The sequence below is a fragment of the Mirounga leonina genome, unplaced genomic scaffold, assembly GCF_011800145.1.
Source record: "Mirounga leonina isolate KUSES-001 unplaced genomic scaffold, KU_Mleo_1.0 Mir_165, whole genome shotgun sequence".
Lineage (NCBI taxonomy): Eukaryota > Metazoa > Chordata > Mammalia > Carnivora > Phocidae > Mirounga > Mirounga leonina.
This window is the reverse complement of record NW_023270415.1, coordinates 49,894,346-49,920,733: the sequence shown is the minus strand read 5'-3', so window position 1 is coordinate 49,920,733 and position 26,388 is coordinate 49,894,346. Positions and strand designations below refer to the sequence as shown.

General features: G+C 36.7%; 1 protein-coding gene across 2 annotated transcripts in view; it reads left to right on the top strand.

The window, feature by feature from the left end:
- Positions 1–18,662, top strand: part of LRP12 (LDL receptor related protein 12) — a 73,439-nt gene extending 54,777 nt beyond the window's left edge. For both annotated transcript variants that reach the window (XM_035011727.1, XM_035011726.1), the window contains 4 exons: positions 6,807–7,009; positions 9,057–10,161; positions 11,696–11,828; positions 16,381–18,662. In XM_035011727.1, the coding sequence (XP_034867618.1) occupies positions 6,807–7,009; positions 9,057–10,161; positions 11,696–11,828; positions 16,381–17,247 (2,308 nt within the window). In that variant the 3' untranslated portion in view covers positions 17,248–18,662. The remainder of the gene's footprint in view (positions 1–6,806; positions 7,010–9,056; positions 10,162–11,695; positions 11,829–16,380) is intronic.
- The last annotated feature ends 7,726 nt before the right edge of the window (positions 18,663–26,388 follow it).

The window sequence follows — 26,388 nt, the reverse complement described above, 5'->3', positions numbered from 1 at the left end:
GTTTTAAAACATTTTGATAGGGGAACCTGGGTGGCTGAGTCAGTTAAGCATCTGCCTTCAGCTCAGGTCACGATTCCAGGGTTCTGGGATCAAGCCCTGTATCAGGCTCTCTGCTCAGTGGGGAGCCTGCTTCTCTCTCTCCCTCTGCCTGCCTCTGCCTACGTGTGCTCTCTCGCTCGCTCTCTCTCTCTCTGTTAAAAAAATTAATAAAACATTTTGATAAAAAGAAAGCATTCATTCCTGAGTTTAAAATAAAATTAAAATCTAGATAAAAGAGGGAAACTAAAATTTTATGAACGATGTATAAGCAATAACTTAGAGCTCTCCTTATAAAACTGGTTAAAGATTGTAACATGAAGGCATTTTTACCTTACTCCTCTCCCTTGAAACTTACCAAATCAACAAAGGCCATCTTAACAAGAGGAGACAGAGAATTGGATTTTAATTCCATGCTTGAAGCCAAGGACTGGAGTCAGGGTGTTTTGCTCAAGAAAGAAGGCTTGGGGGGGGGGGGATGGGTTAACTGGGTGATAGACATTAAGGAGGGCACGTGATGTAATGAGCACTGGGTATTTTATAAGACTGATGAATCACTGAGCTCTGTCTCTGAAACTAATAATATACTATATGTTAATTAGTTAAATTTAAATAAAAATTTAAAAAGTTTTTTTAATTTAAAAGAAGATAGAAGGCTGAAAAAAACTTGCATTAACCACTAACCACTGCCTGAACTTATATGGGGTTAAAAACTTAAAGAGGTGGGAGGACATACCATTACAAATAGGAATTTAACCAGGCTACCTACTGACTCCACGACAGGATCTGTAATGCTCTGAACCACCATGTAAAGACTGTTCTGGAATGGAGACCCAGGTGGATGTAGCTACAGAACACAGACGGGGGAACACAGAAAGAGGGTAGGTTAAAAGGAGAGAGAGAGAACCAGAAAAGCTTCTACAGAATGAGCATTATTTCCAGAATGTATGGAAAATATTAATACTAACAAAAACAGCCAACAGAGTCCAAACACAAATTTACTCCAGACATGATAAACTTTATTATTTTGTTTTTGTTATTTTAATTCCAGTATAGCTAACATACAGTGTTATATTAGTTTCAGGTGTACAATATAGTGATTCAACAATTCTTCACATCACCCAGTACTCATCACAAGTACATCAGGACTTTTTCCTTAACATTTTTTATCCTGTGAACACTTTGGTAGTTAGTGAAACCTATAGATCCTTTCCTAGAATGTTTTTAAACTCAGAAATCATAATACATATTATTACAAAGGGAACCAATTATATTGAAGTATAGCTATCAGATATTTTTACCAGTTTGTAATATAGTAATATATGCTTATTAACATTATTAGTAATTGATCGTCCTAACAGCTACTGTAATTTCAAGGTGATTTTCAGTGTAAATAGTTATTCTAGATATCTATTAAAACTGGAATGTAATATGTAATTATCTGTGATTTCTGCTGGTGACAGAGTGACAGGTATTGTAAATACTATCATGATTTGTTGTTTATATTCATAAGTGAAATGCCAAATTTCAGTTAGAGATTAGTGAAAATAAGGTTGTAAACATTTCCACCAAATCTCAGAATTTGAGAGGAGAATAGAAACACCGAATACTCTTACTTGGACTTTATTAGGACAAATGTATGTTTTAGTATTTGAATTACAACATCTAAAGGTAACTACTGAAAAAACAGATAGCAATCTTGAGTATATGGTAAAGTAAAAGAAACGTAAAAAAAAAACCAAACCTATGAATACAAAAGAACACAGGAAAGGAGGAAAATGAAAAATCTCCCCTAATAGAAGGGGTGTTCAGTAAAAAACTCATTTAAATTTAAAAGACCATCCGATCAGGTTTATTGGTTTGTTGATTGGTATGATTCTCCTATAAAGGGCTTCTAAGAACATACCCAAAACAAAACAAACACAGTTTAGTAAGGGGTGATAGAAAAAGATAAGCTTTGGAAATACTGATACAAAAAGAAAGCTAGTGTAGGAAGATTAACATTAGATGTAATTGAGCTTATAATATTAGTAACAAATGAAATAATGCACTAGGAAGATGGAATCATGGTAAACTTTGTATACCTCATAACATAGCCTAAAATACATGCAAAGCAACAAAATATGGAGAATTACCAAGTTTGACTGATCCAGTTAGTGGAAGTTAATAAACATACCTTTAATCAGAATTCAATAGATTAAACAAAAATAGTAAAGATAGAAGATTTGATAAACAGAAATTAACAAGCTTGATCCAGTAGGAACATGTATTATATATGTGTATGTTTATATTATTTCAATGAATAGGGAAAATACGTTGTTTTCAAAAACATATGGAACATTTACAAAAAAATTGATTATAAAACCACAAAGGAATTCTGAATTCCATTTCTAAGACTTTGCATTATTCAGATTGTGTTCTCTGACCACAATGCAGTTAAATAAGAAACCACAATAAAAAACTGGGAGGAAATAACAACGAAACCCATGTGTTTGAAAGCATATTCCTAAATAACTCCTGCACTAATGCTGAAAATCACAGTGGAACTCATAAAATATTTTTAAAATAACCATAATGAAAATATTACATATTAAATCTGTTGGAACACATTGATAGAGTACTTAGCGAAAAATTCACAGCTTGAATGCATTCACTTAAAAATAAGCAGAATGGGAAATAAATGAACTCAGCATTTACTTAAGAGTATAGAAGGAAAACTACAGGGTAAATCTTTTTTTCTTTCCCCAAGATTTTATTTATTTATTTGAGAGAGAGAATGAGCAATCGGGAGGGGCAGAGGGGGAGAGAGAGAGAAGCAGATTCCCTACTGAACAGGAAGCCTGACACGGGGCTTGATCCCAGGACCCAGAGATTATGACCTGAGCTGAAGGCAGATACTTAACTGACTGAGCCACCCAGGCGCCCCACTACATGGTAAATCTTAAGTAGAAAAAGTAGTAAGGTAAGACCAGAAAATATGAAATAGAAAGAATAAACAATAAGATTCAATAAAACAAAAACTGGCTCTCCAGAAACCTTGGGAAAATAAACAAACCTCAAGGCAAGACTGAAGAAAAAGGAGAAAAGGTACTAGTAAGAATGAGCAAAAATGTCTATAATTATAAATACAATAATAGAGACTTTCAAAGTCATAAGGGAATATTAGGAATAGTTTATGGTAACACTGTTATATAGTTAGATGAATTGGACCATTTTCTAGAAAATGTATATTACCAAAATTGATTCAAGAATTGATTCTTCACTAAAGAAATTGAGTCAACATTCAGAAAAAGATTCTAAACCCAAGTAGTTTTACAGGCAGGTGTTATAAATGAATAGATAAGGAATTCCTTAACCTGATAAAAGGTATCTGTTAAAAAAATTTTTAAACTTAATATTGAAGTTAATTTTAGTACCAAGGGCCAGGATGAGAATGCATGCTTTCACTGCTTATACTGGAACCCTGAGTCAATGCAACAAGAAATAAATAGAAATGAGTAATATGACAAATGGGAAGGAAGAGATGAAACTCTCCTTGTTTGCCAATACTGTGCTTATCTCCATAGAAGATCCAAGCAAATATAAAGCCCACAGATATGAAAAAAAAATTTTAATGTAAGAAAGTACTATTTGCAGCTTTGTAACAAATTTTACTATCAAGATAAAATGATAATTTCTAGAAAAATTTTAAATTACCAAATGTGACTCAAAAGTTTAGGGAGAGCTAATTACTAAAAAAACATGAAGAAATTGAAAATTTCTACCCTAGAGCTATACTTTAAACAGGCACAGGGCACAGGTTTGTGATCATTGTCTTTGTTATATAAACTACTGTGAAACATAAAAAAAGAAAACCTGAAAACTAATTTTACTTTTAAATGTATTTTAACAATCCTAAATGAAATACTAGCAAACCAAATCCAAGAGTGTATACATGAATAGATATTGATTGATCATTTCTTTTGTTCTGGGAAGGATCCTGCTTTCCTCAATCTTAAACATTTTAGTGGATAAAAGTGTATTAAGGGAGTCCTTAGCTTGAATCTGACTAGCCCACCCATAAACAATTATCAACTTTGGATAAAAGTTTTTTAAAAACTATTCAAAGGTCCTGGAAAGTAATCAGAAGCTGGCAGAAACTGGAAGGAATTAAACCCTTGAAAGAAGGGATCCACCCTGGTGAGATACGTTTGCTTCCTGTTAGTTCCCCATGCAGAGTGGAGTAACTAGAACTCAGACCACCAAGTCTCGTGGGCTTGAGGTGGTATCACAGGGTGGAGTTGAGGCTGTCAGAGTAGATGGAAATTGAAAAGGCAAATCCTGGAAAGGAGAGAGCCCCAATGTAGGAAGCCCTTATATCTGCATATAAATTCTTCTCAAATTCTTTGCTCTTTTCTGAACTGTGCATGCTTAAGAGATGCTAAGGAAGCTGGTAAAAAGAGCTGCTCCAGGATTTCAGTGGCTATGCACTGCAACTGAGGCAGAGTTTGAAGTCTGAAACCTGCTGAGTTTGAGGAGCTTGGTAAATACCTTGGGATTTTATTGAAACCACAGAAATGTCATATATTATAAGTAAAGACAGTGTCCCAAAATTAAGAATTCACCGAAGACTAAGGGCAAAGCTGAACAAAACCTCCACAGGTACAGGATGACCAGACCAGGATGTTCCATGCATGATAAAACCAAGTAAGTGTAAAAATCTTGACCTATCCCTGAGAACACAAAAAAATGAATTCAAGATAAGTCCTAGATATGAACGTAAAAGCTAAAACTCTAAAATACTAGAAGAAAACATTGTTGAATATCTTGGCGTAAGCAAAGGAATTTGAGAGAGGACACTAAAAACACTAAACATAAAGGGAAAAATAAATTAGGCTCATCAAAACTAAAATTAAAAACCTCTGCTCGTTAGGAGATATCATTAAGAAAATGAAAAGGCGGGCGCCTGGGTGGCTCAGTTGGTTAAGCGACTGCCTTCGGCTCAGGTCATGATCCTGGAGTCCCAGGATCGAGTCCCGCATCGGGCTCCTTGCTCGGCAGGGAGTCTGCTTCTCCCTCTGACCCTCCCCCTTCTCATGCTCTCTCTCTCTATCTCATTCTCTCTCAAATAAATAAATAAAATCTTAAAAAAAAAAAAAAAGAAAAAGAAAATGAAAAGGCAATCCATATAAACTAGAAGAAAACATTAGCAATACATATATCTAACAAAGGACTTGAGTCCAGAATATAAAATTAATTTTTATAACTTGAGAAAACAACCCAGTTTTTTAAAATGGACAAAAGGCTTGAACAGACACTTCACAGAAAATGTAAGAATGGCCAATAAGCACATGAAAAGATGTTCAACATCATTAGTCCTCAGGGAAGTGCATAGAACCACAGTGAGAGATGTCAGTTCACGCCAACTAATGACAGGTTAAAAGGACTGACATCACCAGCTATTGGAGAGAATGTGGGTGCGGATATCTGTACATTTATCTTGCATTATAGACATGCCCCCAACAGGTACATGTTTATACTACATAGAGAATCTTTAAGTAAATAAGAAAAATTTCTGATGGATGAAGGATGATATAACAAAGCAATTCATAGGAAAAGAAATAGTAAACAGATTGGAAAAAATGTTTCAATCTCAGTAAATAAGGAAATGGAAAACAATTGGCAACAGTTTTTTAAAAAACAGAACATCCCAATTTTCCAGAGTCATGGAGTATAAGGTTCTTTCATAAGACTTAATGGAAATTAATTGGTATAAATATTTTTGTCAGTGTCTGTTAAATTTAAAGTAGAATTTTGTCTTTTGACCTAGCAATTCTACTTAGAAAACTATGTCCTAGAGAATTACTTGCTCATGTAGAGATACCTGGATAAGGATTCTTTGAAGCATAATAGTGGAAAACTGGAAACAATCAGATTATCTGGCAGTTTTTGCTATAGTTACTCACACTATTTAAAGAGGAAATATCCTGATGTAAAAATCTTTGAATAATTAATTTCATTATCACAGTTTAAGGCAAAGGCAAGGAGATAAAGTCAGAGATTCCCTTCTTGGTGGAGACCTATTATTGGAAAATAGTATCTTAGTTTCTCTTTTTTCATAGCAGTAGTTAATTTTGTATGTGCTCTTGACTTTTTTTGCATGCCCATATTTTGTAAACTATAAGATAATCTTTGACTGTAACATAACTTCTGTAAAAAAAAAAAAAATTCCCAAACTTAGAGATTTTTCACTATTGATACAGATTTTTTGTTTGTTCATTTTTACTTTTTTTACTTTCCTCGGGTTTGTGCTATTTGCTCCCTGAAAATGTAACCTGCAAACTTTTCACTAAGCAAGCAAATGAACCAGTCTAATCTAAGAGGAGGCTGACTTTCTGTGTGTACTTCAGTTTATCAGATTGTGGAATAGTGTCTCTAGTTCAAATACAGGACAGTTAGGATATTCTGAATTAGAAGTGGTCCTTCCTAAACACACACAGAAGAAAAAGAAACAAGGTGCCAACTAGTACCCATTTTTTTTTTAGCATTATTTTGGAGTCTGGTATTACATATGAAGAAGTATTGTTTGAGAATCTGGGAAAAAGATATAAACATTAGGAACATAGAAACAGTGTTATTGTTTGCTGATGATAATGGTTGTATGCGTGGAAAACCCAGGACAATCAGTGAATATGGAGGCTTATAATAAAGTCCTCAGTTATATTGTATTATTATGAAATTTTTTCCAAAATTGCTCTTATTAATAGCCTTTTCTGACTTTTTATTTCTAGTTTTCAGGATTTTGATATTCAGGGGTCCAGAAGATGCAGTTTGGACTGGTTGACGATAGAAACGTACAAGAATACTGAAAGTTACAGAGCTTGTGGTTCGACAGTTCCACCACCATATATTTCTTCCCAAGACCACGTCTGGATCAGGTTCCATTCCGATGACAGTATCTCTAGAAAGGGTTTCAGACTGGCATATTTTTCAGGTGTGTTTTTAAAAAAGAAAAAAGATAATGAACAGAATTCTGTGGTGTTAAGTACCAAGTCACTTTGGGGCTAGTCTTCTAAAACAATTTCCATTTAGCCTCAAGGCTGTTGAGATTGAAGAAGGTTCAGGTGCTTTAGAGCACAGTCTCAAAAAGGTGTTTTGTATATTCTCATAAAATGATCAATTTTATAAGCTAAGGTCAACTTTCTTTTTTAAATATTTAAATACATTTATTTTAAAAGTAACTTTTTTTCCCTCGAGTGTTTACTGATATCCTGAAAGTTACTTCAGAAAGTATTTTTGTGTGTCTGAATTAACCATTGTCTTTACAGCTTCACAGAAAAGATATTGCATTTCACCTCCATGGTTTGTAGTATCAGAAGTCTTCTTATACTACTCTGAATCTTTTTTTTCAAAAAGTGTGACCAGATCATACATACGTGAATGACTCAGAGTATTAGAATTACATATACTTTTTGCTGAAAATCATTTTACATCTTATAAAATTTGTAATTGTCTTTCAGCAAATATGCAGCTTTTTCTCTTTTTTCTTACAAACACAGTCTTTGTAATACTTACTTAGCTTCTGAAGCACATTTTCTGTCTCCTCTTTACCAATAAGTAAGTTGTTAATGAAAAAGTAAGTATTGGGGCGCCTGGGTGGCTCAGTCGTTGAGCGTCTGCCTTCGGCTCAGGTCATGATCCCAGGGTCCTGGGATCGAGCCCCACATCGGGCTCCCTGCTCCGTAGGAAGCCTGCTTCTCCCTCTCCCACTCTCCCACTCTCCCTGCTTGTGTTCCCTCTCTAGCTATGTCTCTCTCGGTCAAATAAATAAATAAAATCTTAAAAAATAAATAAATAAATGAATAAAAAATTTTTTTTAAAAGTAAGTATTGTCATAAACATTGTTAGTTTTGGGGACCATAAGGCTCTAATGTTTGATTTTCTTCCCCTACCCCCTTATTGGTGTATATTTAGGATGGTACACTACAATAATTGGAATTTTATAGGTATTTCAAGTTTTTTTTCTCTCTCTCTCCACTTACTATTTTGCTAAATAAATTTATACCTTTAGCTGAGATTCATGCAGTGTTTTGCTTTTGTGCAAAATATATATATATAAACAAGAACTAGAAAAGAATATGAAAAATATGAAAAAATTGATTTGGAAAGGTGATTATTATGGATGAATTTTTCTTTATTTCAATATGTCTGTCATTCTAATGATGTTTATACAATAAATTATTTAAAAATTTTAGGCAGTATAGTCTATTGGCTCATGTATCTTAGATTACTAAATGTTCTGCAGTAAAATAGCTCTCTACAAAAGCAGAATTGTTCTCCTCCCTTTTTTTTTTTTTTCCAAGTTTTTATTTTAATTCCGGTTAACACACAGCATAATGTTGGTTTCAGGAGTGGTGAGAATTTAGTGATTCATCGCTTACATACAACACCCGGTGCTCCTCACAGCAAGTACCCATCACCCATTTTAAAGCCATCCCTTTACCCACCTCCCCTCCAGCAACCCCCGGTTTGTGTTCTCTTCACTTTGGGTCAAAATACAAACGTCTTCGTGGAACAAACAATAGGTGTTTAAAATAAATTGAATTGTTGAGCCAATATTAATTTGTTGAGTCAATATTAATTTGCTGTTAGAACCTAATCTATTTTTTATTTTTATTTATTTATTTATTTTTTAAGATTTTATTTATTTATTTATTTGACAGAGAGACACAGCGAGAGAGGGAACACAAGCAGGGGGAGTGGGAGAGGGAGAAGCAGGCTTCCCGCGGAGCAGGGAGCCCGATGTGGGACTCAATCCCAGGACCCTGGGATCATGACCTGAGCCGAAGGCAGACGCTTAACGACTGAGCCACCCAGGCGCCCCCCTAATCTATTTTTTAAAATAAGATTTTTTAAACCCCTATCGCTTAGCCTCAGTTAATGTTTATTGTAAAAATACCACTTGCTGTTCTGTATCTTTTAAAAGAGCATGGTTTTTCCCTCCTTTCCTCTCCATCTCCGTCCTGCCCACACCCTCCCAGGGAAATCTGAAGAACCCAGCTGTGCTTGCGATCAGTTCCGCTGTGGCAACAGCAAGTGTATACCCGAAGCCTGGAAGTGCAATGGCATGGACGAGTGCGGGGACGGGTCTGACGAGGAGGTCTGTGCCCGAGGAGCCCATCCGCCGACGGCCGCTTCCTTCCAGCCCTGTGCCTACAACCAGTTCCAGTGTCTGTCTCGGTTCACCAAGGTTTACACTTGCCTCCCCGAATCTTTAAAATGCGACGGCAACATTGACTGCCTGGACCTCGGAGACGAGATCGACTGTGACATGCCGACCTGCGGGCAGTGGCTAAAATATTTCTACGGTACTTTCAATTCTCCCAATTATCCAGATTTCTATCCTCCCGGAAGCAACTGCACCTGGTTAATAGACACCGGAGATCATCGTAAAGTCATTTTACGCTTCACCGACTTTAAACTCGATGGTACTGGTTATGGCGACTACGTCAAAATATACGATGGATTAGAGGAGAATCCACACAAGCTTTTGCGGGTCTTAACGGCCTTTGATTCTCATGCACCTCTTACAGTTGTTTCTTCCTCCGGACAGATCAGGGTCCATTTTTGTGCCGACAAAGTGAACGCTGCAAGGGGGTTTAATGCCACTTACCAAGTAGATGGCTTCTGTTTGCCTTGGGAAATACCCTGTGGGGGCAACTGGGGGTGTTACACAGAACAGCAGCGCTGTGATGGGTACTGGCATTGCCCCAACGGAAGGGATGAAATAAACTGCACCATGTGCCAAAAGGAAGAATTCCCGTGTTCCCGAAACGGAGTCTGTTATCCTCGTTCTGATCGCTGCAACTACCAGAATCATTGCCCAAATGGCTCAGATGAAAAAAACTGCTTTTTTTGCCAGCCAGGAAATTTTCACTGTAAAAACAATCGTTGTGTGTTTGAAAGCTGGGTATGTGATTCTCAGGATGACTGCGGCGATGGCAGTGATGAGGAGAATTGCCCGGTAATTGTGCCTACCAGAGTCATAACTGCAGCCGTCATAGGGAGCCTTATCTGTGGCCTGTTACTGGTCATTGCATTGGGATGTACCTGTAAGCTCTATTCTCTGAGAATGTTTGAACGAAGGTCAGTATCAAGACAAAACTATAGAGGCTGTGCCTTCTACAATAAACATGGTCCCAGTATTTGCAATAGAACTGTAGCGCGATCAGCAATAGACTTTGGTTTTATACTATTTTTGGAAATAAATATCTTTCATGATTTATGAAATGAGTGTGAAAAGATTAAGACCCAAGAGGCTAAACACGTTTTAAAAACTAATAGAGTTATGAGGTGAGAAAAGCCAATCTGTATCTACCAGTTTCTGTTTTCAGATTAATGTTTTATAGGAACTTTGGAAGCTGCAGTTCTCAGTTGTAATGTTTAAACCTGTGTTTTTATAAATATGCATTCAACAGTTGCAAATATTTGAGACCCTACTGTGTTCACAGCACTATACAGATGAGTAGAAAAATGAGTAAGGCATAATCTGGCAGGCACTTTACAGTTAGGAGGAAGCCATTGGTGGGTGGAATAAAATGACAAAAATATAAATGCTGTAAGTGCTACAAAACAAAGTGGTATAAAAGTCAAAAGATACCTGATTTGATGAGGGGATATGGAAAGGCTTTTATTGAAGAAGTGCCATTTGAAATCTGTAAGTAGAATGTAGACAGGGAAAAGGTATTGTAGTTGAAAAAAGTAGCCTGGGAAAACGGCACAGAAGTAGGAATCCCCAGCATTGCTTGGAAAAGTAGCACCTCGTTCAAGTGTGTCTGGAGCCTAAGATACATATGAAGAGCTAAAAGGTAAAACTTAGAACACAGGACCAGTGTCGTGTTGTGGAGGACCCTGAGGGCCATGTGTCAGAGTTCTCAGTAAGAAATGGTTAGGTATTAAAGGGTGACCTTCAGGGAAGGTTTTCTTCCATGTGGTGCAGGATAGACTGGACCTGGGAGAAGCTGTTGGCAGAGAGAGAGAGGTCCCTTAGGAGGCTATTGTGGAGACAATGACCCTGCATTCCGGGAGAGTTACAGATAATAGATTCAGTGAAGACCTTCATGTCCCAGACAGCTAAGCTAATAGATGCACAGAATCAAAGTAATCATGCTGCATCTTTTCTTTGAGCAAGTATAAATGGCCAGAAGACTTTTTACTACACTGCAGCATAAGAGCTCAATGAAGAAGAGTCCGAGGTCTTGAGTTTAAGAACAGGCTATGCCAGAAAGTGTATTAGCGACTCATTTCACTCTTTTTCCTCATCTATAAATTAAATGTGTTGAACTTGATGATTACTTTCACCTAAAATCCAAAGCCCCTTATGTTCTTAGGGGTTTAAAGATCTAATACCTTTACCTTTTATGGGGATTTCTAATTCATTAAAACTTAGTGATCCAAGCTCTTAGTATAAAGCACCATGAGGATAGACTGTCTTCGTCTTCTTTGTATTCTCAGTGTAGAAATGGTATAGATATTCAATAAATGTAGGTTGACTAAGCTTTAAATATGGTCAGATATATTAAGGTTCAGATTGTTTTCATTGCTGATTAAAAAATGATTAGTTTGGCTTGCCCTTTTTTTTTTTTTTTAACTCTTTTTATCCCCCTGTTTTCTCTCAAAGGTCATTTGAAACACAATTGTCAAGAGTGGAAGCAGAATTGCTAAGAAGAGAAGCTCCTCCCTCTTATGGACAATTGATTGCTCAGGGTTTAATTCCACCAGTTGAAGATTTTCCTGTTTGTTCACCTAACCAGGTATGTTGCATTTTATGATTTCTGTTTCATAAAATGAATTATATATTTGTATATATGATAAAGGAACTTTGTCATAATTTTTGCAGTCAAGTCAAGGATTAAATATATGGAGGATTTGAAATTTTAATTGTTTCATTGTATTTTAACAAATGCTACAAAATCAGTTTTTCATTCTTCTGATTTAGTTATGTGATTCTTAAGCATTTTACTGTTTAGGATGATTTGGTGCATTAAAATTCAGAAGTAAAGTTTGGTAAGTTATTTTCTATTTGAACTAAACATCTGGAAGATTATTAAAATTAGTATGCTGTATTAGTATCATGCTAGATTAACTAGTTAATAAGTAAAAGTAATTGTAATTAAATAACATTTCCACCTGACTTGAGGGAAAACTTCTTCATAGCTAGATTTTACAGTGTTTAAGAATTCATACTATTTTCTTTAAATAGTGACTAGTAACATGCCGGTTAACTAGTTAATAATAAAAGTAATTGCAATGAAGTTAACATTTCCACCTGACTCAGGGGAAAACTTTTTCACAACTAGATTTTATAGTGTTTAAGAATTCATATCATTTTCTTTAAATAGTAACTCAGTCTTGATTAATGTTTCTGAATTCTTTAAATTTCTATCAGCATTTAAAAAATTTCTTTTTCAGGAACGACTGGGTAGGTGGCTCAGTCAGTCAAGTGTTGGACTCTTGATCTCAGCTCAGGTCTTGATCTCAGGGTCGTGAGTTTAAGCCCCATAATGTTCTCCATTCTGGGCTTGGAGCCTACTAAAAATAAATAAATAATATATTACATTATATAATACATATTACATTATATAATACATATTATATTATATATATATATATATATATTATATATAATTTCTTTTTCAAAGCTTAAATTATACCAGGGTTCATAAAGGTATAAGGACCTTACCCTTATGACTCCTGGGTGGCTCAGTTGGTCAAGTGTCTGACTCTTAATTTCGGCTCAGGTCATGATCTCAGAGTCATGGGATCAATCCCCACATCCGGCTCCTTGCTCAGTGGAGAGTCTGCTGGAGATTCTCTCTCCCTCTCCCTCTGTGCCCCCCCACCCCCATGCACATGCACTCTCTCTCTCTCTCTCTCTCAAATAAATAAATAAATCTTTAAAAAATTAAGGCATAAGGATGTATACATTTAAAAATGTAAATTCATCCAGAAATATTCATAAAAATTGATAAACATTGTTTTCCCAGTGATCTAATTCTGTGCAAAAATCCCAGTGATCTAATTTCTGGTAAATAAGATTTCTGATTACAGTCTGTCACCTTTATTTGGGTCTTTTAGGAAATATTTGGTGAATATTTATAGTTTTAAAAACATTTCCCCGGATGTAATTTGCTAAGTAAACAATTCAGAAGTTCCACTGGTTGGAATTTTGTGTGCAAAATAGGAAAAAGCTATATTCTTTTGACCATGTGGAAGGTTTCTTTTTAGGTAGGAACTCAAACAGTGGTTAATTCCACCCACCCACCCACTCCACCATCTGCCACCCACCACCCCTCCACCCTGAGGCTGCCTTTAAGAGTTTAGCTAATTGTGGAGTTAGAGGAAGCACAGTCTACACAAGGCAGCTCTCATCTTTACAGAAATTACAAGTTCAGGGGTTCCCAAAATGATTTTTAGTTTTGACAGTTCACTACATGGACTCAGAACCCACTGAAAGCTGTTATACTCATGGTTATGGTTAATTACAGGGAAGGACCTAGATTAAATCAGCCAAAGGAAAAGACACATAGAACAGGGTTCAGGAGGGTACCAAACACAGATCTTCCAGTTCTCCTCTCCCCATAAAGTCAAGACAGTGTTACTCTCTCAACACAGGTATATGACAGTGTGCACAGAATATTGCCAAGTAGGGAAGCTCACCCAAGACTCGGCCTCCAGAGTTTTTACTGGGGCTCCAGCCCAGAGGTGTGATTAACCGCACATGTGGCTGATCTGTCTCAAGCCGCTGCAGAGTTTGACTGATAGTGCTGACCCAGAGCACCCACCCTGCATCACATTGCTGGTGTGGCTTCAGGCCTCCCCCTCAGACACAGCAGTCTCTGTATCTGTCTGGCCCAAGGCCCCAGGCAAGGACACCCCTGTCAGAGATGACATTGTAAGGGTTTGAGATCACATCCCAGAAGTAGAGGGCAAAAGTCAGACCTCACCTGGGTAAGGTTTAATTCTTTACTACATACTACACCATTCTTTAGATTTATAATTTACCCTTATGAGGAAATTCTACTTCAACAAAGTTTTAAAATAAAGTACATTTACGAATAGTAAACTAGATTTTATTCAGTTTATGAGATAAACCTTCAAGTTTAAAACTTTTGGTAATTCTTAAATTTTCATAAGAGTTTTTAAAAAGAAAAATAAGGGTGCCTGGGTGGCTCAGTTGGTTAAGCAACTGCCTTCGGCTCAGGTCATGATTCTGGAGTCCTGGGATCGAGTCCCACATCAGGCTCCCTGCTCAGTGGGGGGTCTGCTTCTCCCTCTGACCCTTCCCCTCTCATGCTCTCTGTCTCCCATTCTCTCTCTCAGATAAATAAATAAAATCTTTAAAAAATAAATAAATAAATAAATAAATAAAAAGAAAAATAATATTCTAAATTACTGTCTCATTCAAAAATAGAAATGCTTTCTAAAGAATGCTTTCTTCTGCATCATAAACTGAAGAAGTATATAAAATTATTTCTAAAACATTCATGAGATCCCCTTATAGAATCTAATATTAAATTAATTTTAATTAAACAGACTTTTAACTAAGTAGAGGGGTTCACCTCACTGTGACAGACTGTAATGTGGAAGTCAGCATTGTTGATCTTGATGAGAGCTGCATAAAAGAGAAGCTTATCTGCAGAGCCTTCTGTTCGTTGCTGGGTGTAACATAGTGCTCACACAAAAGCCTTAGAACTTGAGTGCTAATGGTGAGGACCACATTTATAGAGAAGTTCCTTAAGGATGTGAACCTTTTTTTTTTCTTTTTTAAATTTATAATTATGTACTTTTTTAAACATTTTTTTTATTTTATTATGTTATGTTAATCACCATACATTACATCATTAGTTTTTGATGTAGTGTTCCATGATTTATTGTTTGCGTATGACACCCAGTGCTCCATTAGGTACTTCTTAATTGGTGAAAAATCTCAACTCATTTGTATAGCAAATCCATGTATGCTGATACTCAGATTTCTTATTGACAATCTGTGCTTTACTAAGGCTAGATTATTAAATATTCCTGTGAAAGTAGTTTCTTTGCTTTCTCTGAATTATATTCCTGAGTTTATGTGTTACAAGTAAATTTAATACCCATCTGAAGAGAGATGAAGAGCCAGGCTATCACATCTTTCCTTTCCCTCTTTTCTTCTATGAGGGTAAAGGCAGGAGCTATTCATTTTGGCAGAAGGAAATTATATCATCATTGAAAAGGGAGTACATCGATTCACCATCCTTTCCTGGAAATACTGTGTTTTAAATACCAGATGCCACAAATGAAAACTCTGTTCCAAGTTTGAATACTCCTTTTTATAACCACTAGATGGAGCTTGAAGACTGTTTTAAATAAATGTTGTATGTCTTAAAAATAATCCATAAATGTATTCATCTAGGAAAAAGTAAATTTTCAAAGGATATGATAATTTATGCTTAACGCTAAGCTGTAGAAAATAAAACTTAATCTTTGAAGACCGAGAAGAGTCCAGATGTCTCAAATACCATTGTGTAGTGCTATAAGCAAATTCTTTTTAGCTTGTTTCCTGTGCTGTATTACAAATTAATTCTCTTATTTATGACAATAAAAATCAATCTTCAGTGTCCAACAAATCCTTGAGAACCAACTGTGCAATATAACTTTCACATGTTTTAGAAAGCTTCAGTCTTGTAAATCAAATCTGACTTGTTCTATGTTTAAAAAAAAAAAAATGTAAAACAGATAAAGGGCCTAGTTTACCTTCCTAGCTAGAGAAGTATCAAATAATTTTGTATTTCAGCTTTGGTGCACTTTTAGAATTGGATTACAGGGGGCGCCTGGGTGGCTCAGTCATTAAGCGTCTGCCTTCGGCTCAGGTCATGGTCCCAGGATCCTGGGATCGAGCCCCGCATCGGGCTCCCTGTTCCGCCTGCTTCTCCCTCTCCCACTCCCCCTGCTTGTGTTCCCTCTCTCGCTGTCTCTCTCTATCAAATAAATAAATAAAATCTTTAAAAAAAAAAAAGAAGAATTGGATTACAATGTGCAGTTTTAAAATAAAATAGTTGTAACTGATATTAAACATCACTTTAAAGTCACATATATAAATAGTGAAGTGTCAAGAAAATCTAAAGCAAGTGAACAATGGTATAAGTTATAGATTAGATTCTGTAGTAGGGTGAACCTATATAGATGAGAGAATTTAATTCATCCTTCATAGACCCTAACAATCAATAATAGCATCTTTAACCACAGCACATTCTTATTCAAAGGGTGCTTTCTATTTTCACACTTCATTGTTAGCTATCTTAAGATCTTTTTTTTTTTTTTTTGTAGGCTTCTGTTTTGGAAAACCTGAGGCTAGCGGTACGATCTCAGCTTGGATTTACTTCAATCAGGCTTCCGATGGCAGGCAGATCCAGCAACATTTGGAATCGTATTTTTAATTTTGCAAGATCACGTCATTCAGGGTCATTGGCTTTGGTCTCAGCAGATGGAGATGAGGTCGTCCCTAGTCAGAGTACCAGCAGAGAACCTGAAAGAAATCATACTCACAGAAGTCTGTTTTCCGTGGAGTCCGACGACACAGACACAGAAAATGAGAGAAGAGATATGGCAGGAGCATCTGGTGGGGTTGCAGCTCCTTTGCCCCAAAAAGTCCCTCCCACAACAGCCGTCGAAGCAACAGTGGGAGCAAGTGGAAGTTCCTCAACTCAGAGTACCCGAGGTGGTCACACAGAGAATGGAAGGGATGCAACAAGTGTGGAGCCCCCGGGTGTGAGTCCAGCCCGTCACCAGCTCACAAGTGCACTCAGTCGTATGACTCAGGGGCTGCGCTGGGTACGTTTTACATTAGGGCGATCCAGCTCTATAAATCAGAACCAGAGTCCTTTGAGACAGCTTGATAATGGGGCACATGGAAGAGAAGAAGATGATGATGTCGAAATGCTGATTCCAGTTTCTGATGGAGCTTCAGACTTTGATGTGAATGACTGCTCCAGACCTCTTCTCGATCTTGCCTCAGATCAAGGACAAGGGTTTAGACAGCCATACAGCGCAACAAACCCTGGAGTAAGGCCAAGTAATCGAGACGGCCCCTGTGAGCGCTGTGGGATTGTCCACACTGCCCAGATACCGGACACTTGCTTGGAAGTAACACTGAAACAGGAGACGAGTGATGATGAGGCTTTGTTACTTTGTTAGGTACGGATCGCAGCAAGGGGGATTGTGTACAAGTTGGAGCAATATCCATTCGTTGTTTTGTAACTTTACAATTAAACTAGTTTTAATTTAAAAACAAAAAAGATGCAGGGTGATTTCTTATTATCATATGTTAGCCTGCATGGTTAAATTAAACAACTTGTAACTCTGTGAACTTCAGAGTTTACTATTTTAGCAGCTAAAATTGCATTATGTATTCATATTGTTCAATAATGTTCTTCCATTTGTTTCTAATTGTTTTTATCCTGGTACTGTAGTTCACAGTAGACGTATGGCTGCTGAAACTCATTTGACTGTCAGTTTCTCTCTCCTGTGTTAAAACATTTGTTTGTACAAAACAGTACCTTCATTTCATTGAACCCTTTATGCTGTTTGCCAATACATCTTGCAACTTAATATACCAGATGTTAAGGCTGTTAATGTACAAAAAAAGGCCCCTTATATTCACCTGTGTTTTTATTTGTATAACATTTGTCTAAATATTATTGGATTTCATCATAATATGAGCTTGTCAAAGGGAAAAACCTTGTCTAAAAATTTTTCTCTTAACGTTTAACATTCAGTGATGTGAAATTTAGATAGAGTTAGATAAATTAATGGCAAAAACAAAACTTTTATAGATTTTCTAATGTTGACTTTAATACTCTAATATGGTACAAACCAAATGGTAAAATCCCAAGTCATTTCTTTTTTCATCTCTATTTAGGGACAGAATTAAACAGATGAAGATACTCTACTATGCATTAAATCTTGAACTTTATAAAATATGTACAAAAATTGTACAAGATAAGTTCCAACTGGTAATGTCCTTCCCTGGTACAGGGTTATGCTTGTATTGGACCCTAGGGATTTGCACTAAAATCATATCAAGGTCACAGATGAGTTTAGTGCACAAGCACTATCACTTTAAATACTGTCATTTGCTATCACAATGACTATATATTTCCATAGCTTTGGGGGGGCATTTTTATTACAACTTGAAATTGCTTTGCTGGTTTCATATTTATTTGTTGTATTTAAAGACTGCATTATTGTAAGAGTGATTTTCAATATATTTTATTCATGGGGGGGATCGTGCTACATGTCAAAAAGCAAATTAAGAAATCATTCAGATCCACCCCCCCTTTTTAAGTAGAATGAATTGCAAACCCCGCATATTTTTTTATTGTCAATTCTTGTTTATTTATTCTTTAGCTGTCTGTTTTAGTAGCTTAATGATTGAGTATGAAAAAACGTATTTGTGTGTGATTATTGCTATTTATTAAATTTTCAGTACTTTGCTGAATGTCATTTTAAAGCATGTTTGAGGTCTTGTGTATTTGTCGTGTTATGCTGTCAGGAAGAACTGACTGAAATGTTTTAATATGTATCAAAAATTAAAATCACTTTTTTTTGTATTGCCTTGAGGTACTTTTTAAATCAGAGTTGCTGTTTATTTTTGTTGCATTTTTGTGCATACACAGATTCAGGCCATAAGATATGCCATGTGTCTAGAAGAAAAAAATGAAGGGTGGATAGTCTTCCTTAACCACTTTATAGTAAAGTAGTAGGTTACACCAGCACTCGAGGGTCAAAATTCCTAAGGAACTGAATAAATTTGCCTTTAAGAACACTGCTTCTTAATTAATGTTTCTTAGAAGATGCAATAACTGAATCAGTTCTCTTTTTATATGATTTTCAGATGCATTTCAGACCCTTATAGAATATTTTCCTGGCAGAATTTGCATTACCTAATTAATCTTATTTAGGTCCTACTAATAATATACTATATTATATAGGTTTCTTGGTTTTGTTTTTGGCATGTCTTAATATCTTTTTTTAATTAACACACACATCTTCCTGGTTCAAACAGTACAAAGTAAGTCTCTCCCCTATCCCTGACACCCATCCAAAAACCCTCATTGGTTTTGATACCAATATTAAGGAAGTCCTTTCTGTTTATTAATTTTCTACCCACCTACCAGCCTGCCATTTTCTTATAGTTAGTAATATTACTTATTTTGTGTTTTCCAGTTACACAATTATATCTTCCAGTTTGCATACCTCTTTACATTTTAATTGCATTGTCTAGTACTTCTAGAACATGTTAAATATATAGTTAACCATGTTAAGGAGTATCCATTGATCCCTATGTTATAAAAAGCCAAGAATGCATGTTGAATTTTATCACATGCCTTATCACTATGGAGATGATCATATGATTTTTTTCTCCTTTCATCTTTTAATATGAATTTTATTAATATATTTTGTAATTTTGAACCATTCTTGCATTACTGAAATAAACTACTTGGCCGTGTGTATTATTTTAATATATTGCTAGAATTATATTTTATTTCGGGTATTTGCAACTGTATTCATCAATGAGATTAGTCTATAGTTTGTGTGCTGTCTTTAGGAGGTCTGGTTATTAATTTTATGCTGGAGAATTTACAGACTTCCTCTGCTCTGGAACAGTTTAAATTGCATTGGAATGAATGTTCCTTAAAATTTCAGTGAAATTATCTGGGCCTGATGGATGTTTGGCAAATAGCTCTTTGACAATTTTGTTGGTATCTTCTGTGGTAATTGGTCTGTGTAGTTTTTGTATCTTAACTGAGATCATAAGTCATCCATTTCACCCAGGTTTTCAAATTTAGTTGCCTAGAGTTGAGCAGAGTTATCTTTCTCATTTGTGCATGTGGCTCTCCCTTGTTTATTATGTTTGCTCCTTTATTTTCTTAATTAAGATAGCTAAAAGTTGGCCTTTTAAAACATTTTTTGTTTGGGGCGCCTGGGTGGCTCAGGCATTAAGCGTCTTCCTTCCGCTTGGGTCATGATCCCAGGGTCCTGGGATCGAGCCCTGCATCAGGCTCCCTGGTCGGCGGGAAGCCTGCTTCTCCCTCTCCCACTCCCCCTGCTTGTGTTTCCTCTTTCGCTGTCTCCCTCTCTGTCAAATAAATAAAATCTTTAGAAAAACAAAACAAAAACATTTTTTGTTTCTCCCAGAGTCTTATGTTTTGAATGTCTCTATTCTTTGCTTTTTCTGTTTTCCAATTAACTGACTTTCACTTTAGTAAATTTCCCACTTTTTGCTTTTCTTAGTTCATTTGCTGTTTTTTTCCCTAACTCCTTGAGTTAGAACTTCATTCATTCATTTTTATTTCCTAATTATTAATATGAGATTTAAGGTGTAGACTTAATTCTGAGCACTGCTTAAGCTGAAGCACTTAGATGTATTGGTGTTGCCATTACTTTTATATTCTATGTGTTTCGAAGTTTCAGTATTCATTTCCTCTTTAATCCAAAAGTTGTTTTACAGAAGAAAGTTTTTTCCTTTTTTCTTTGCTCTTTTTTTCTCAGATAATGGGATTTTTGGTGTAATAGTTTTGTTTTCTGATTCTTGTATTTTCATTTTTATGGCATCAAGATCAGAAAATGTTATGTGTATTATTTGCAGAGATTTGAGGAGTTTATTGTTCTTTCTCAATTTTTAAAATTTTCCAGGAACACTTTTAAAAAATGTATTCTCTGTTTAAAGGATACAGATCTTAGTAGATATTACTCAGATTTATCATGTTGTTTAGATCTTCTCCACAGTACTTTGTCTTGTCTCAATCTATCACAGTTCCAGGATTAATTTGGAAGAGACTAGAAACCAAAGAGACTGTGTTAGGGTTCTATGGGCCCCAGCCCTTACGTTAATCAGCCAGGACTGAGAACATAAGCATAGGATGAAGGGGGGTCTTTCTACAAGCTGTTGAGGTTTTAGTCTCTACTGCTGCTTACACCATCATCCACTGTTAAGCCGGAAGTAAATGGGCAAGACAGGTTAAAAAGAGTACTGTACATTCAATATGCGAGGTATTCGTTGAGTGCTGTCTACAAGAGTTTACCTTACTGCTGCTCCTTTCTGGCTGCTTGCTCGTTCCTTCACACCCTTGCTCCTGAACTTCAAGAGAGAAGATGACAGCAACTTCATAGGACCTGTTTTACTCACCCTGTTTAAAAATTAATAGAAGCAGGCAGTAGAGAGAAAGGCTGGTTCTCAGAATAACTGCACCCTTGTTCAGAAATAGCTTCCTTATGTGAAAAAAATAAATAGCATACAAATTACAAATTGCTTGTGAATATTGGCATGGGTTGGATGTTGGTTGATTACACTTTTTTCTAAGGTCCTCAACATTCAAGGTAGAATGAGGCAAAGTAAAATTCACAGAATTTTAGAACTGGAAGGAATCTTTGAAAAGGAAGTAACTAAAATAAATAAATAATAAAAATAAAAGGGAAGTAACAGACATAGCTGACTAATCAAGAATGTTTTCAACTTCAGTGAAATACGTATTTATATCTTATAAACCATCTATGCATACATGGTTTAACTATTATGTGATGTTAAGGATTTTTTTTTTACAGGTCATTCTTTTGACATATTTTGACACATACCTGACCTAAATGAGTGTATCCCATGTTCACACTATCAAAGGCCATTTTTTTTAACATTTTTAAATTTAAATTCAATTAATTAACATATAGTGTATTACTAGTTTCAGAGGTAGAGGTCAGTGATTCATCAGTCTTATATAATATCCAGTGTTCATTACATCATGTGCCCTCCTTAATGTCCATCGCCCAGTTACCCCATCCCCCACCACTCCCCTCCAGCAACCCTGTTTGTTTCCTATGATTAAGTCTCTTACAGTTTGTCTCTGTCTCTGATTTCGTCTTGTTTTATTTTTTCCTCTCTTCCCCTATGATCCTCTGTTTTGTTTTTGAAGGCCATTTCTAAGTCCTCTACCACCAGCTGCTTTTTCATCATAGGAAAGAATCCTCAAAGCACTTATTTACCCATTGTTGAGTGCCTACCGTTTGCCAAGTCTTTTGTATGTATCTTTGGATCTTCACAGTCCTCTGTAATATAAACTACATATTACTTTCATCTACCCAAGGACACAATAATAAGCACAAAACGAAGAATTGACCTTACTTAGTCTTGTCTGACTCAACAGTCATCTTGTGAATGAGATGAATCATAAAATGAAGTAATATCAGTAAAGAAAAATACCCACCTTCAAATTGGCGCTAACAGACCTGGATTACTGACAAACTCACTGAGCCTCAGCTTCCTTGTTTTAAAATAAGGACAATAATAGCTACCTCATAAGATTGTGAGGAATAAATTAAGATAACATTTGTAAAGGCCTTTGCACATGTTTTGGTCATCTATTGCTGTGTAACAAACTTTATGCTTAAAGCAACCACAAGTTATTCAGTTTGCTCACAAATCAATAACTTGGGCAGTGCTCAGTGGAATTGGTTCATCCTGCTCTTGGCATCCACGGGGGCTGCAGGACATACTCCCAAAAGAGCTCACCGATGATTGACAAGTCTGTGCTGGCTGTTGGCTGGGAGCTCAGCCAGGGCCACCAGCCAGGAGGCTTGGAGCCTCTCCATGTGGGCCTCTCCAAGGGCTGCTTGTGTTTCCTTACAATATGGAAATTGGGATCCAAGAATGAGTGTTCCAAGCACCTGCCGAAGCTGCAAGTCTTCTTATGACCTAGTCCCAGAAGGTTCAGGATGTCACCTCCTATATGTAGTCACACAAGTCACTGAGGCCAGCCCAACAGAAAGTGATAGACTCCACTCTCAATAGTGGACATAGCGGAGAATTTGTGGCATCTGTAATTACCACAGCACAGTATCTGATACATAAGAAACACTAACTTGCCAGTGAATAGTTTCAGAAAAACAGTGTTACAGTCCCAGTAAGAAGCTCATTTGCCAAAAGGATATCAAATCAACGCGGCTCTTCATGCCAAGTACGTCAATTGTGCTTATATTGATTCAAATACAAAGGTAAAACAATCAGTGCATATTTAAATAAGTATTTAGGCAGTGATAAATGGTAACAATGAGTTCTTTTTCAGCTATATTTAAAATAACTTCTATTCCAACATATGTTATCATAACCTATAAAATCTTTATTTTTAAATTTAGTAGAGGCGACATAGTAGGTAACAGAGCATCTGGATTTTAATCCTGCCCTGCCTATTATGTGTGATCTCTAGCAAGCCCCTTGATCACTCCGCACTTCAGTTCTTCATCTGTAAATGGAGATAATAGGGCTGTTGGTGGATTCAATAAATTAAAATATGTAAAGCTCTTGTAGCAGTACCTGGCTCGTGTTTGCTGCTATTGTCTAATCAACAGAGAACATCTCTGAAGCTTGAATTAAATGAGAAATGGTGTGTGAAACATCCTGAAAGAGTTGTGGTATCTAAAGATCATGAAAGTGTACTTACCGCAAATGCTTCTGAGCACAGCCACTTCCCCTGGAATCATGGACGTGAACTGCAACCCAGGATAAAAGTCAAAATGAGAGCAAGAAAAGGGAGAAGAAACTATAGCACCTCTCTTGGGATGAGTTGAAGGGAATTCCCAGATGGAGGAGGCAGAGGATCCTGCTGAGGAAATTACCTTAGTGACTGAATCAGGAGTTATGGGGTTTTTTTTTTTAAGATTTCATTTATTTGAGAGAGAGACAGCACGAGACTGGGGGGAGGGTCAGAGGGAGAAGCAGACTCCCCATTGAGCAGGGAGCCTGATGCGGGACTCGATCCTGGGACTCCAGGATCATGACCTGAGCTGAAGGTAGTCGCTTAACTGACTGAGCCACTCAGGTGCCTCTGGAGTTACGGGTTATGAGACTCATAGAACCTAGTGATTTTCAGATCACTTCGTTCCTTCATTGTAGCAAACACTGCTGGCTGTGTACCCAACCAACATGCAGCAGCAAAGGAGCCTCATTCTAAAGGTGTGGGGAAAGGACGAGAAATAGCCTCAGGTCTCTGAGCAACGGTACAAGCCTTCGCTTGGCTCCCTTGATCGCCAGTTCCATGAAAATCACCTGTAGTAAGCTTCTCAGTTACCCACAGAGTAATCCACTCCTAACTTGTCAACCAGTTCTTAAATTGGGAATAATAGCTGTGGGCTGGAGGATTAAATGAGATAATATATACAAACAAGTTAGAACAGGGACGGTTACATGCAGTGTAGTGCCCAGAAGCACTGATTGCTATGGTTGGTGGTCGAGTTATTAATAAACTGCTGGCCCTGTTCTCTGCCAAAGTAATGTAACAGTTATAATATAAAATATAAAACTGTTTATAGCAGTTATATTTGAACAAAAGGCTTTCAGGATCAATAAATTTGGAAACCAGTGCTGGAATATCATAGAACCAAGTCACCCTATGCTAACCAACAGTACACATGGTTTATTGATATTGAAATAAATATATTTTGAAAAGATTTACTAAGAGTGATTTCAAGTAAAGATACTGAGATGTCGGGCGCCTGGGTGGCTCAGTTGGTTAAGCGACTGCCTTCGGCTCAGGTCATGATCCTGGAGTCCCTGGATCGAGTCCCGCATCGGGCTCCCTGCTCTGCAGGGAGTCTGCTTCTCCCTCTGACACCCCCCCCCATGCTCTCTCTCTCTCTCTCATTCTCGCTCTCAAATAAATAAATAAAATCTTTAAAAAAAAAAAAAAGATACTGAGATGTCAACGGGGTTGAATCTTCCCACATATAGGAGGGAGGCTCAAGCCCAAAGAAGCTTAATATTTTCCTAAAAGTGACATGGAAGCTTCACTAAGGACGAATACAGTGAGCTGGAAAAGCCTGGGCTTTGGAGTCAGACCCATCACAGTCTGAATCCCAGCTCTGCTGCTAAAGAGTTTTATAACTGAATAAATCACTTGATCTCTCCAAGGCTTGTTGTCTCATCTGGAACATGGCATAATACCTACCCTTAAGGGTTATTACTGTAAGGATTAAACAAAAGAAAAAGAAAAAAAGAGACTATGCAAAAGCCTTTCCCAGAGCATAAGAGGTTGAGAATGAATTTTAATTGCCAGTATTACAGATTCATTTTCCAAATTAAAACAACTTTTTTTTTGTTCTTCCCTCCATTGTGTATAATACATTTTGGGTGTTAGTAGAGCCCTTTGAAAGAGCAGATTTCCTACATCAGCCATTGTCCTGTTTTCTTGATTACAGGACCACTTAGGTCTGTATCTCAGTGAAAAGTGGTATCTTGGCACAGACATCTATTTTATTTTACAAAGGCCAAAATGAAGAATTTCCATAGAGTTCCAAACAGGAAAGATGTGACTACATGTTATGGACTTAGTAACATGTGTTGAGCTAGTATAAACACCAGACTTTCAGGGAAGTTATTTCTATCCAGAAACTATGGTAATAAGCACCTTATAAATAATATTCAAAAACATTTTGCAACTTCACTACAATAGGATCATGTATATTTCTATCTTATCTGCCGAGCTCTGATTTCAAAGAACATAGAAATTTCTTTTTTTTTTAAAGATTTTATTTATTTATTTGAGAGCGAGAATGAGAGAGAGAGAGAGCATGAGAGGGGGAGGGTCAGAGGGAGAAGCAGACTCCCTGCGAAGCAGGGAGCCCGATGCGGGACTCGATCCCGGGACTCCAGGATCATGACCTGAGCCGAAGGCAGTCGCTTAACCAACTGAGCCACCCAGGCGCCCCGAACATAGAAATTTCTTACCTATTTGACTTTTAGATTTAGTTTTTCAAAGTCTGACTTAAATATAGATGTTGTATTGGTTATTGTGCATTGTATGAGTTTTAACTCCATTGTGTTCCTATTAGTTTCCTTTGGCTGGAATTGCATTATTGCTGTTTTTTATTGAGATGTCACCATACAATATAATTTCCATCTCTCTAGCTCATGAGTTGCCGCTAGAATTGTTAGCCAAGTGTGCAAAGTGATTCTATGTAACCATTTTCTTGATTTGGAGTGGAAATAAGCATCCATGTATTGAGTACTTCCTGAGTACCAACCATAGTACTAGATGCCTTATGTCTGTCATTTCTAATCCTCAGAACATACCTGTATGACAGATATTGTCCTCTGAATCATCATCAACAGTATCAGTAAGTGCCTTTGTTATTGATATTGGAAAGAGTATAACTCTTGAAACACGAACTAATTCTTTACTATATTTTCACAAAGAGAATAATGGAGAAATTTTACTTTATAGTTAAGATTTTATTACAGTCATAGAGTAAGGATTTCTGTTTTATTTGGAACCACGTTTGCTTTATTAA